The following is a 14,045-nucleotide window of genomic DNA, read 5'->3' as shown; positions in this document are numbered from 1 at the left end:
TGAATATATATGTGTGTGTGTGTGTGTGTGTGTGTGAGTGTGAGAGAGAGAGAGAGAGAGCGAAAGGGATGAATTCACAATAAAATTGTTTGATAAACTCCTGGCCTGGTCTGTCTTGTAATGGTGGCTGCAAACCTCTAACCAGAGTCTCCTCGTGCAGGCTGAACAGCACATGTGGGATGTTTAGTCTCAGCGCTGCCTTCCTCTGAAGATTCTTAGCTTAGATTGACTGTTTCAGGAAGTGATTTTTCTCGCGGTTTTCAAAGTTGAGCCTCAACTACTAATCATTTCATGCAGAAAACCGCATTTTAAAAAGAGCATCTCTCTTCGGGCACTGAAACATTTACCAGGTTTGTGTTTGGTTTTTTGGCTTTCTTTCCCCCCACAAAATGCTGATGATGAGTTTGTGTTGGACGCTGAGGCCAATCTGTTAGTGATGTAAGCTCAGATTTTTAGAACTTGCGTTGACTTGTAAGGTTTGCGATTTTTTTTTTTTACGTGGCGCAGTGGAAGGTCGCTTATTTCTATAGCGGGTGCCATATGTTACAGCCACATCAATTCTATTTTAATCATTTCAATTTTAATCTCAAAATTCGGATTTATTATTAATAATACCCGAGTTTAGCACAACCTAAACAGCAGTACTCCTGCGCAGACACGGGTGTGTGAATACAGCTGATTTTATGTAGTTTATTGATTTCTTTTTCTTTGATTGACCTTTGCAAATATTTGAGCAGATTTAAACGTGCGTCCCGAAATGTTTACTATAAGGAGAGCACGATACAGTGGCGTAGTGTGGGAGGCGTGAATCATTTGGTGAGTTCACATGTAGAGGCGTTTTAAAGCTGAATTTCAACGGAGAGAAGACAATATTTGAATACTGCAGAAATAATGACGGAGTTAATTAATTGTGCGGTTATAAACAACCGCATATCAAATCAAATCTAGTTTCAAACCGCGAAGTTCTAACATCCTGCGTAAAAGCGGCATCAAATGCCTAAATGTATTTATTATATTATTAATATCATCATTATTATTATTATGTGCGTGTATTTAATTGTGATGGCATGATGCTATAGTTAAGAAACCGTCTGCCTATCGGGCAGCAGGCCCTGCTGCAGCTGCTTTTATCGGTTCGAGCTTCATATCTTCTCCAAAAAACTGTATCCGGATGCCGTGATGCGTCTAATCGAGCTGGGACATGTGGTCCTTTAATTTCCTGTCCTTTATTTACTGATAACGGTTTGCATGTGGCCGACATTATAAATGCATTCACTGACATGTTGGTGCCAAAGCCGTGTAAACGGTCTGAAACCTTTTTGGGCGTCCAGTTGTCTGATTTGGAGGAAACTTCGCACCTTCACAGGCGTGGAGGATTTGACCGGAGCGGATTTGCTAACGGTTACCTGGTGATATATTAAAATATTAAGTAAAGAAACGCAATGAAATGAAAAGTCATCCAAAATGCGCATGTGTGAACTTCGGCTCCGTGGCAATTCAAGCGTCTAAAGCCACGAACAGTAAAACTTTAAAGCGCAAACATGGCCTGATAGCCACCTGTATTTACTGCAAACGAATGCAGGTTTTTGATCACACTTTCACTTCAATGCCGTCTCAAAACTGTTTTATTACACCTGCAGTGGATGAAAGGCACCAGGACGCACGACTCCGTCTTATTGATCAGCGCGTAATGACGCTCTAATCTTCGACCTGTGCGAACAGAAAACAAACTGTCTCCGTTATTTGCTTCTTCCTCTCGGGGTAATGTGAAACGGTCACCGCAGGCGTTAGGACGGAGAGTGTTTGTCACATAATAACAGTTTATGGGCTCAAGTGACCACCAGACCGGGACAACACTTTGTCCCGTGTGGAGCCAGGAGTGAGTTTTGATCAGAGAGACACCGCTGTGCGTTTTCATGTGAGGATTTATTCTCACTGAATTATTTTTCCTCTAGCGTTTTATTGGCTGAACTCAACCAGAGACACTCTTGGCAAACCCGCAGCGTTTGGTCAAATTTTAATTGCAGCCTATAAGAATAATAAGACTACCCCGCCGGTTCAAAGTTTCTCCCACCCCTTTATTTTACCACGCCGTGCTACTTCAAGCTCCCCAGCAAGGCACCCTGGGGTGTGTCTCCCCGTTTCCTCTCCCCCTGCCCCCTTTAAAGATTGAGAAAGGCGCCGATAAAGCCTGTATCACCTCTCCCGACTGCCACGGGCTCCATGGGAGACACGAGCTGCAGTCTGCGAGAATTTCGGCAGCCCCAAGCTGTGGAAAAGTTAAACACTGCAAAAAGTGTCTCATAGACTTATCGTCCCAAGTTGTACTTTTAAACAATAAATGAACTTTTCTCTTCTTCATTCCACCTGCGTTTCTTGTAAGAAAGGAAACCACTGTCGGGTTCTGAAATGAGTCCGTTTGCTTTAGATGCAAGACGACGTCGCCCCCGCTGCAGACAGTTTTCCTACAGCCTGCCCCGCACTGCTCTGACTAAAATACTGCAGGCGGATATTTTTTACAGCGCACTGAGCTGTGGCGAGCAGCCTCGACACCTGTCCGACGACACCTGGCAGGCGTGACCGACAGTCCGCGCATGCTCCCTTGTCAGGTTAAAACCTCTTAAAGCACTTGGTAGCAACATCACCACACCAGTAGATGTCAAATCTTGGAGCGAGCGGCCTCGGGCGCAGGAGGACTGCTTTCTAACAGCTGGATTATTGTCACTGATTTGTTCTGTTCCGCTTCAGAGATGCCCCGCTCCTTCTTGGTGAAGAGTAAGAAGGCGCACAGTTATCACCAACCCCGAAGTTTTGAGGATGACTACAACAAGCTGGACACGATACTGGCGCACATATGCTCGGGTATGCAAAAGGAGGCTTTTCTTCAATATTCCCCTCTTTGTCAGATGACACTTTCAATGCTGTATTTGATACTGATATAATCTGACGGGATGAGGGGTATTTTTCAAAAGTAAAATACAGTTTTGATCGCAACACTTGCCATTAATTTGTAGGATGAATAATGCTTTAAAAGAAAAGCACTTTACAGTTAAGAGTCATTGTAGTGTTTTATATTCAATTCTGAAACTGTTCTTTTGGTTAAATGCATGTATTTAAATATCTCGGGTTATTCACAGAGTTTTATTACATATTACAACACTATTTTTTTATTGTTATACCATATCATATATTAACACTATTACCACAAGAAAAATTGACGTTATCTCTGACTAATTTTGTCCACCAAAAATCCAGTTTTGTTTTGACAAATTACCGAACTGGCGACCATCGACGTCATTTATCAGCCCTTTAAAAACAACATAAGAATGGCTTTAATTGAGTCACCGGTCATTACGATGCTGTCATTTGTTTTGTGCTTCTCAGAGGGAGATAAACTCCCAGAAGAAGACACGGATATGTCGGTGGTCAGGTACGACCTGTCTCCGGACTCCCACCTGGGCGACGCTGCAGATTTCTCCCCCAAGTCTCCACTGAGCTGTGCCGACAGCCTGTGCCCTCGCTCCCCGGACTACGAGGACTTCTGGAGGCCTCCCTCTCCCTCCGCCTCGCCAGGTAGACACAGACACACACATACACACATACTGATGATCCTGCAATAGATTACATTTCATGTACACATGAAAGACCCAGAGCGGAAACTGTAAAGCGTCCAGGACGCACAGATCCAATGCAGACTTTGATTTGTATTTTTTCCACCATGGTTTAGAAAACATACAATACAATGTTCGTTTCGGCAAACTAAATAAACAAAACAGGCCTTTGTGATAGTTTACATATTTTGCTGTTTTAATCATTTTCTGAGATTGTTTTAAATGATCTATTGAAGTTATTCTTCACACAAATACGTTTTCAGTTTTTATAATAAATCAGAGCAGATATCATCTAATCTAATTTAATTTTAATCGGACTCAACCACAAATCATCACTTGGGGAATCTGAAATAAATTTTCCCCTCAATGATTCCTCTGAGGCCCCGTAGATCCCTGGAAGTGCTCCTCTTCGGTCACTTCACTGCTTTCATTAAATTTTTATCTGTTCCCCTCTCCAGCTGATTCGGAGAAATCTCTTTCTCCCCTGGTGGACGAGACTCAGCCCTTCACCGTTCCATTCCGGCCGTACGCCTGGAGCAGCAGCTATCCCAGGCCGGAGCTGAGGCCGCTGGTGCAGCCAAGCCTCCATACGGGAATGGAGGTAGAAAGAGGCCCGGCTGCGATAGGCTTCTACGGAGACAGAAGCACCCATCCTGCCCTGTATGCAGACCGAGCTCTGGGAGAGGAGACCTATGGTAACTACAGGAGGCACGCTGCTGCTCTGCTGTTTCCTGAGGCAGGCCTGCACGGAAAAACCCACGACGTGAACGCGCAGTCTGATCTGCTGTGCTCTAGCCTCATCATCAATGGGGCTTACAAGTGCGTCAAGTGCAGTAAGGTGAGGACAGAGAGCAACGAAGAGAGCTGTGATTTCATGTAGTCCAGTTATATAATATATAATATAGTGTCTTCTATAAAATGCATACATGTTTGTAAGAAAACACCAATAATATAAAAACTCGGGATAATTTGATTTCCGCTCAACTTGGCCCCAAGCAAAGACTCACTGCAGCTGCTGTCTTTTGGCTGACCTCTGACCTCTCTATAGGTGGAACAAAACACAAACAATTGACTCTCCAGTTACACAGAATCGAATTTTTGTTTTTTTCTTCGATGGTTTATTGCAAATTTTAAAACGTTCTTATCGTCAATTCATTGTTGTTCTCAGGTGTTTTCCACTCCCCACGGTTTAGAAGTGCACGTCCGCAGATCACACAGCGGGACCCGGCCATTTGCGTGCGAAATCTGCGGCAAAACTTTCGGACACGCAGTGAGCCTGGAACAACACAAGGCCGTGCACTCTCAGGTATCTTCACACCTCAAACCACAAAATGCAGTTTGCACCCTTTTCTTTTTTTGGATTCACATCTTGCTGTCAACCCGCCTTCCTGTCAAGCGTGGATGCGCTGACTCGAAAATGTGACTAAAAAAGGCCTCTGCTCACGTTTCAGGAAAGGAGTTTCGACTGCAAAATATGCGGTAAAAGTTTCAAGCGGTCGTCAACTCTGTCGACTCACCTGCTTATCCACTCCGACACGCGGCCGTACCCATGCCAGTACTGCGGCAAAAGGTTCCATCAGAAGTCGGACATGAAGAAACACACCTTCATCCACACAGGTGAGCGAAGAAAGGGACGAAACTACATTTGTTATTTTGATTGTTCTGTAACCGAGGTAAAAGATCTGTGCGCAAAATCCAATTTTTAAGCAGCAAAATCTATACCTCTCGTTTATTTTTTATTATATATATATTTTTAAATCCTAAATCAAATGTATTTTTCTTTTTTTTCTCTTTCAGGTGAAAAGCCACACAAATGCCAGGTGTGCGGGAAGGCGTTCAGCCAGAGCTCCAACCTCATTACGCACAGCAGGAAACACACCGGATACAAACCTTTCGGCTGCGACCTCTGCGGCAAAGGTTTCCAGAGAAAGGTGGATCTGAGGAGACACAAGGAGACGCAGCACGGGCTGAAATGAACTGACACGGCACCATGGAGTCAATCTAATCTGACTTCAGAGCAATCATTTGCTCATTCCTAGGAAGTCGTTTTTAGACATCCGGTATTTTCGACTTTTCCTTCTTCTGCCATCCACCTTGAGGACATTTTTCGGATCAAGATCGACTCTGACTCTCATTTAGCTTGTTAAACGTGCATTGAACCTATATTTAACAACGACAGATGGTGTTTTTATTTATTTTATAAGGGAAAAAACGTTTAACGGGCGACTTTTTGCAGTGCGAAGACGAGCAACACTAACGAGACCAGCCTGCTGCAGAATGTTACATGTTCAAAAAACCAGAGATAAGCTGTGGACTTTAAAATACATGACTTTTAAGCGCGATAATAATAACAACAATAATAAAATTGTCTGTGTCTTAAGCCCAACATATTAGAAGTCACACTTCAATAACAGGATTGGCAGAGCCATAAAGAAACAGATGCAAATCTGCGCTTCTCCAAAAGAACAGACTTAGGATTTTGTTGTCAGCTACAGCGATGCTGGCAAAACAGCCTCCTTCCACTGTCTGATTTAATAATCGCTTCCATTACCAAGCTGGTATCTTTGGTCTATTTTGCACATTTTCTTGTCAAATTTAAACTTCTATCGTTTACAAATAAATATTACTTCTCTTCAAATATGTATTCCAGTTTCTTGTTGATGTTTTAAAATGATTATTATTATTATCAAAATTTCAACGCAGTTAAAAATATGGATGAGTAAAGTTTTTCCAAACGAAAACAGAGACGGAACGGAAAAAGCGTGCATAAAAATAAAACAGATTACATTAAAGTAAAGGTCGGGTTTCATCACCTAAGTTTGAAAAAAATTCCACAGTGCGTCTTTTTTTCACTGTTGTCAGCAGACGCGTCGGTAGATTTAAGGTCATTAGCAACAGTTATTTCAGATTTTTTCTCGATCGAACACACACACACACACACACACACACACACACACACACACACAGAGGGAGAGAGAGAAATAAAACTATGATCTAATCGAATAACAGCTTTACGTTCCAGAGTGTAAACTTTAAAACAAAGGCGCCAGGACGTTGAGCCATCTTGCTGCCGTGATTGTGTGATTGCCCAGAGGCTACTGTTTGTTTTGACCACTGCAGACATTTGTTTGGACCTTAAACAGTATGAGCTGATTTAACCGTTAACCAAATGCGTTTTACCCTCATGGCTGATATTTGGGGGGGGGAGGAAAAAAACGAGCTTTGGCAGAAAAGATATCACATGTGGCAGCTGTGATCCTGAGAAAAACGAGAGTCGGGAAGCACCCTGTCAAAGTTTCTGTACTGCTACATAAACAATAGATTAAAGGGTTTAATCTGATAAACAAAAATGCTCCCTGGAAATAAGAAACAGGTGGTATCCCTGTCCTAGAGACTATTTCCATAGATAGAATCAGTTTAATACTGTGAAAATACCTCTCATAACTGGTTAGGTGAGCTTATAAACAGTCGCCTTATTAATCTACCGATTCTTCCAAACTCTTATCTTTTAACCTCCGACACAAAAGAGGCGGAAAGAGGAACAATCACTTTGTCGTTTTCACTCAACATTGATTGAAATCACTGACTCACAAGGATTTTCTATGCCTCACTTGCCTCAAAATCGTACAACATCCAGGCCTGCGAAAATACTGAATATTTTAAAGCCCGGGATGAACAGACTAAAGGAGAACAGGAACAGGCATGCTCATTTAAAGCAAGATTTAGTGGAGCTGTGCACATTACAGCTACATGGCAGAAAGACTCGTGCCGTTTATTCTTTTCAAACGAAAATGCATTTTACATGCAGCAACCACACATTTCAAGGCGAATAAAAAGCTTCAGTTTTGAAAAGACTTCAAAACTGAAGCTCCTTTAAAATAAGTCTATAAAGGAAATAAGAGGTTACGCTGCTTGAAAGGAGTGCACTTTTTGTTCAGACTGAATGAGGTTGAATCTGGTGACAGGGGAATTTCCTGATGCCTGATGCCAGTGCCTTTAACACTCAGAGAGCCCCGAGCCGCCAACCTCACCTTTGAAGTAAGCAAGCAAGCAGGTTCTCTCAGGTGGGACGTTTCACTGCTGGGCAGAGCAGGTCGACTTCAGCTGAACTTATGACATTGAGCTCCTCTCATAACTGTTTAAGCAACTGAACAACCTAGCTCACTTATGATGGATGGTTTTGTCCCTTTGAGAGATGCTCTTCAAGAGCAATCTCAGAGTGAAGCTTCTCAAACAAAAATCTTCAAACGAGCCAATAGGCTGACCAGATTTCCTCCAAGTGCGTGGCTAGATTTTTCTTTTAAACTTTATCCCACTGCCTAAAGGCATATCAAATATGAATAGGAGACGGCTCGATTGATTTGAGTGGGCGAATAATCAGAGCATTGCAGTCTGAGGCCTGCATTTTGGACCATAAGTGCACACGGTGGATAAACATGCACTCATCTGTGCACGCAGGCACACAGCATGCAGAGGTATGGCTGGATTAATTTTTTCTGACAGACATAGTTGTGCAATTAGAAAGTTCAAGGTCTGGGTTTGTGTGGTCTTGGATGATCTATTATTAATCTGAGATTATACATGAATAATAAAAGATGGGAGAGAGACTTGGGTGTTTGATTTTTTTTTCTTTTTTTGATTTTTAATGTCTGAAAAAACAGACATGTAATCAAATTATTAGCTAGTATTATGGGATATTTGGGGTATTATGGGATAGATGACAAAATATATTTGTGATGATATGATAAAAATTATTTTTGTATAAAAATAATCTACTGAAAAGAGGTCAAGTATATAGATATTATTGCACAATCAATACATGAAAAAACTTCAAAGTAAAGCCAAGTTGTATGGGACATGCTACACCCGAACTCCCATAACTTCATAATGAAAGCTCTGATTTACCCAAACTGAGTGCGGTGGTTGACAGGCAGTTTCTCTACATGTCTGAATAAACAAAATGTGAACCGCTGGGTACACTGAGGAAATATAGCTGTACTTCCTCTAAACCATCAATGTGTCTAATAGACTCCATTCCTACAAGCTTGCACAAAAAGGTCTTACCATTTAATAATGCGGCAATCTTAAATATGATCAATTTAAGATTAATATTAATGTACGTCCAACAGGCCTTTAAGGTGAAGTTACCATAAACCATTACTCAAAAACTGACCATCAACTGACTCAACTGTTTTAGATAATTACCGGCCAATCTCCAACCGTCCTTTTATTTCTAAAATTCTTGAAAAAGTAGACAGCTAATGGATTGTCTGCAGAGGAATGATTTATTTGAAGAGTTTTAGTCAGGTTTCAGAATTCATCACAGTACAGAAACAGCTTTAGTGAAGGTTACAAATGATCTTTTCATGACCTCTGACAGTGGACTCCTTTCTGTTCTTGTAGTGCTAGACCGCAGTGCAGCGTTTGGTACTGTTTACCACAATATGTTACTACAGAGATTAGAACACACTGTAGGTATTAAAGGTACTGCGCTGCTGCAGTTTGAATTATATCTAGTTTCTAATTTGTTAAAATAACTGGAGAGGCCTCTTCACACACTAAGGCTAATTATGGAGTTCCACAGAGTTCCGTGCTAGGACCTATTCTGTTCACATTATACATGCTTCCTTTAGTCAGTATCATTCGAAGGCATGGCATACATTTTCACTGCTATGTAGATGCCGGATGACACACACTAAAGGACTAAAGTCCTGGATGAACTCTAATTTCCTGCTTCTAATTTCAGATAATCTGAGGTTATTGCACTCGGTGATTTTAGCGATATTATCGCTAAAATCAGAAGCATCCTGTCTCAGAGGGATGCAGAAAAACTAGTTCTTAATTGTAGGCCGTAGACTATGTTGTTCTAAAATGCTTCAGTTGATCCAGAATGCTGCCGCAAGACTACTGACGGGGACTAGAAAAGAAGCGCATATTTCTCCTATATAAGCTTCTTTTCTTCTAATTTCCATTGTCTCCTTGTTAAATCCAGAATCAAGTCCTTAAAATTCTTCTCCTCACATCCAAAGTCTTGAATAATCAGACTTCATAGTATCACATGATTAGAGCACTTCACTCTCAGTCTGCAGGCTTACTTGTGTTTCCTAGAGTTTCTTAAAGTAGAATAGAGGGCGAAGCTTTCAGGCCCCTCATCTGTGGAACGATCAACCAGTTTGGATATGGGAGACAGACACCCTCTCTACCTTTAAGATTAGAATTAAAGCTTTCCTTTTTGATAAGGAATAATGTTAGGGCTGAATCAGGTGACCCTGAACTCGCCGTTTACTAATAGGTCTAAGCTGCTGGGGCTTCCCATGACTCTCACTGACTATTTCTTCTTCACTCACCTCTTTTCACAGCCTGTCTGTATGCACAACTTTGCATTTAATCTTAAGTCAATATTAATCTCTGGCTCTCTTTCACAGTGTGTCTTTTTGTCCTTTATTCCTCCAGTCAAACCCAACCAGTCACAGCAAATAGCTGCTCCTCCCTGAGCCTGGCTCTCGGAAGTTTCTTCCTGTTAAAAGAGAGTTTTTCCTTCCCGCTGTTTCTTGTTCATAGTGCTTGCTCACAGGGGGTCGTCTGATTGTTGCGGTTTGCTCTGTATTATTGTAGGATCTTCGCATTATGTTATAACGACCTTTGAATTGACTGGTGTTGTGAGTTTGTCCTATATTAGCAAAATGTAACTGACCTGAACTGAAAGAAATGCAAAAATGGGAATATGTTATGAATGCATTGTATTGCATTGCATCGATCAAATGATGAAGTGCTGTCTAAAAGAGTTAAAAATGAACATAAAATTTATTCAAACTGCTTAAAAAGTCTAGAAATGTCAAGAAAAGTTTACATTACTAATTGAAAGCATGGATAAATGATTGTGGTATGAACAGCTGTCAAATGCAGGAGTAACTACAAACAGGGAACAAATGGTTGACATAGTAAGTCAATAACTATAGAAAAATGTCTGAGAGAGTTCACTAGCCATAATTGACCAATGGTAAGCAGAAAGTGGTCCAGATCATGCTTACGATGGGTTAAAATTAGCATATTTGAGGGGCTACATTGCTGTTGATGGATTCTTAAGTACTGAAAAGCCTTTGGAGTTGATCAGATGAAAAGGTTTGGGAACCACTGCTCAATATAACCACTCTTTTAATTTTGTACCATATAAAGGCAGAAAACTCTTGCAATAAAGCTTAAGAAAAGATATAGGAGACATTGCCCCAGGTCAGCAAGCTGGAACCACTTTTAAAACCAGATCCCCATGAAATGATTTACAACTGTGATATGTCACCTGAGGGACTGAAGAAAAGAAACGATTAAAGCATTATATGAAGCACCTCACAGATTAAGAAATATAAAGCTCACACCCACACAGCTGACAATATCTGGAAAACATCTGCCGAACGGTGTTTTACTTTTTATGAGGGAGAAGACAGACAGAGAGAGAGAGAACAAACGTGATTATTTCCCTGAGGGTGAGCAGACCTGTTGTGTATATTGTCATAATAATGCGGTATTTGCTTTCATACGCTGTTCAGCAGATTTCACACAGGTTTGACGAGTTCGAAGGTGAGATAAGCTGACAGAGACGCAGGATTTCTGACAGCAAGCTTTGGTGAAAAAGCAGTGATTAAGATGTTCGCACACGGAAAAATTCACGGGAGATTAAAAGATACCACATTAAACCGTTTTCTTCCGTTTACACTTTTAATTTGGGAAAGTTTCAACATCAGAGAGACTTTCCTGCTTACCTGTGGTTGACACGCCAAGTAAGCTGGGGCAGATGAAGAGAGGCAGGGCTCATATAGAACACAGCTCTTTTGTTGCATAGGCTTATTCATTATTCACCTGATCTGAAAAACAGACTGCAAACCAACTGCACAGCTGTCATCAAGCAACAAGGCGTAGACACAAATTATTCATGACTCCGCAAAGAAAAGGCAGCAGAATGAGAGGAAAATAATAACAAGAGACATCAGTGAGGCAGCCGACAGGCCGAACATGTGCAGGGAGAGCAGGCCTCTTCGGGCTAACAAGCTTCCTCCTCGTGGAAGGCCAGCCGTGGCTGAGGCACACTTCCAGACTTTTGCAGTGTGTTAGTGAACAAGGAGACACGCTTACTTACAGCTTCTGAGAATGGAAATGGACTGAGACTGTGTATAACGCTCATTTAGTCTTACTGACCAGTCAAAGCGCTCTACGCTACAAGACGCAATCACTCTCAAAGCCACATTTGTATGGTGGTTTGGTTTTACATTTAGACCCACAACTAATCTAATCAATCTAACATGCACACCTTTGAACTGTGGGAGGAAATCACAGCCCTCAGAAAGAAGCCAGCAGATAAAGGGAAGACATGCAAAATTTGGTGTAGTGAAGTCTATAGGTCGAAGAAGACGGCTACATCAGACACAGGACTCATATTGTGCAACATTTGAATGTAATTATATCCAATTTTATAAAGTACACAAGCTTTGATCCACCCTTCATTCCTTTATACTTGTCTAGGAACATCTAAGATAGGTGCAGTGATGTGCTGAAGCATGCACAAACGTCCCCAAATCCCCAGCACCCAAAGAACTCCCACATCTTTGAGAAGAGACCTGACCATGACAGAACCTACAGCAATCTTTTTTAAGACTTTCATTTCCAGAAATAACAAAAAAATACAGACAAAACTGGTAGAAGAGGTTAGAAGAAGTGTCCGTGTGACTAAATGTGGAGTATGGCGATCGCGGCTCAAGAGTTGGGAGTTCGCCTTGTAATCGGAAGGTTGCCGGTTCGAGCCCCGGCTTGGACAGTCTCGGTCGTTGTGTCCTTGTCCCGTTGCCTACTGGTGGTGGTCAGAGGGCCCGGTGGCGCCAGTGTCCGGCAGCCTCGCCTCTGTGAGTGCGCCCCAGGGTGGCTGTGGCTACAATGTAGCTTGCCATCACCAGTGTGTGAATGGGTGGATGACTGGTTGTGTAAAGCGCTTTGGGGTCCTCAGGGACTATATAAGCTATACAAATACAGGCCATTTACCATTTATGGTGAGTATGCTCTTTTTGTTCAGTCTGGTTCACTGGAATTGATAGATAGGAGAGGAAAGGAAAAAAAAAACAACCAAAGAAAACTGATTAATTAATAAATATAGTGAATATTAAAATGTAATTGAAAAAAATTGGAAAATGCATGGGATTCCTGGGAATGTACCTCAAGTCAGCGGCGTCGGTGTGACTGAGAGTCAGAAACTACAACCAGAGAGTAGCTTTACAGGGCGAGATCAGCAGTGTTGTTATTTTATGGTTAATAAGCAGGGATTATCTTGTTTTTCTTTTGCTATGGTAAATAGTGGTAAAGAGAAGCTTTCGCATCTCTCTCCTAACCTCCTCATGCTGATAACGATTTGAGCCGAACATATCACGTTTTGATTTATCGCGCCATAAGACCTGCTGCCACTGATTTCCAGTCCAGTTCAGTCCAGTGTAATCTGGCATATCTCGGGATTTTCTCCCTGTTTCTTTACCTTCTTGACAGTCACATTTTCACTGGTGGCAAATATAAAGAAATAAGGGGTAGCTCAAAACTTGCACAGTACTGTATAATACTCCAAAACAATCTGGTCAAATGACTGAAACATGCATGCATGTCTTCATTTTGTTTTGTCTTTATTACTGCGATTAATCTTTGGCCTTACCTTCACTACATGCTGTTCAAAACTAGAAATAGATGATTGGATCACCTCTTCCAGCTTCTTTACACTAGCTCTTTGTTCATTTTAGAAATATTTCAGAAATTGAATCATTTAAGTTTCAAGACACTTTATCCAGCTGTTTATAAATTGAGTTTATGACGTGCATTTCTAACACCAGTGTTAAATTAATAAAAATAGGCAACCAGCATTTTTATTTTATGCAGGTGTGTGTGTTTACGTGCATGTATGCGTGTGGATGGGGGGGTGGAGGGCGTGGACGGTGTTGTTGTTTTCAGTTTCCAGGCCTGTTTATAAAGGCACGTCCCTAGGTGATTGTGTGTTTACGTGATGCCTGAGCCACGACCACATAAACACACAAAAAAACCCTACACACTCCTCGCATCAGGAAATGGTGGAGGCCAAATGAAAGCCGACGTTTTTCTCCCGCCGCCTTGAAAGCTTTCCATTAGCCGGGCACTGTTGAGGGTCTGGGGCCCTGAACAGCGTGAGGCCGTGATGGTGAGGAAGGGGGGGCTGGTCAGGAAGGGACGGGTGTGTGTGCATGGGTGGAGGGTTGGGGACCCGCTGGTTTGATAAAAAGGCAGGAGGGTTGGGAAAGCTGTTCGCTCATTTAAAGACATGTTTATCCGGCTCATTTAGCATTGCATATCACTAGACTACTTGGATGTGAGCTGTCACTCAGAAACAAAAAAGCTGCTCTGCTGCAGCTCGGTCACAAGCCCCCTCCTCTCTGG

The 14,045-nt window shown here is 42.0% G+C and overlaps 1 protein-coding gene across 1 annotated transcript; it reads left to right on the top strand.

The window, feature by feature from the left end:
• The first annotated feature begins 240 nt into the window (after positions 1–240).
• Positions 241–6,035, top strand: gfi1ab (growth factor independent 1A transcription repressor b). The gene is made up of 7 exons (XM_085150081.1): positions 241–350; positions 2,749–2,862; positions 3,385–3,573; positions 4,070–4,449; positions 4,780–4,917; positions 5,063–5,228; positions 5,409–6,035. The coding sequence occupies exons 2-7, from the start codon at positions 2,751–2,753 to the stop codon at positions 5,585–5,587; spliced, it is 1,164 nt and encodes a 387-aa protein (XP_085006207.1). The 5' UTR covers positions 241–350; positions 2,749–2,750; the 3' UTR covers positions 5,588–6,035.
• Positions 6,036–14,045: the final 8,010 nt, after the last annotated feature.

The sequence above is a fragment of the Neolamprologus multifasciatus genome, chromosome 23 (assembly GCF_963576455.1).
Source record: "Neolamprologus multifasciatus chromosome 23, fNeoMul1.2, whole genome shotgun sequence".
In the NCBI taxonomy this organism is placed as follows: domain Eukaryota; kingdom Metazoa; phylum Chordata; class Actinopteri; order Cichliformes; family Cichlidae; genus Neolamprologus; species Neolamprologus multifasciatus.
This window is presented reverse-complemented; position numbering and strand designations above follow the sequence as displayed.

Excerpts from the sequence above, each read along its gene's own strand:
- gfi1ab (XM_085150081.1), top strand. The coding sequence starts at position 2,751 with ATGCCCCGCTCCTTCTTGGTGAAGAGTAAGAAGGCGCACAGTTATCAC. Across the intron at positions 4,450-4,779 it reads AGTGCGTCAAGTGCAGTAAG|GTGTTTTCCACTCCCCACGG; the intron begins GTGAGGACAGAG and ends TGTTGTTCTCAG. Across the intron at positions 4,918-5,062 it reads ACAAGGCCGTGCACTCTCAG|GAAAGGAGTTTCGACTGCAA; the intron begins GTATCTTCACAC and ends CTCACGTTTCAG.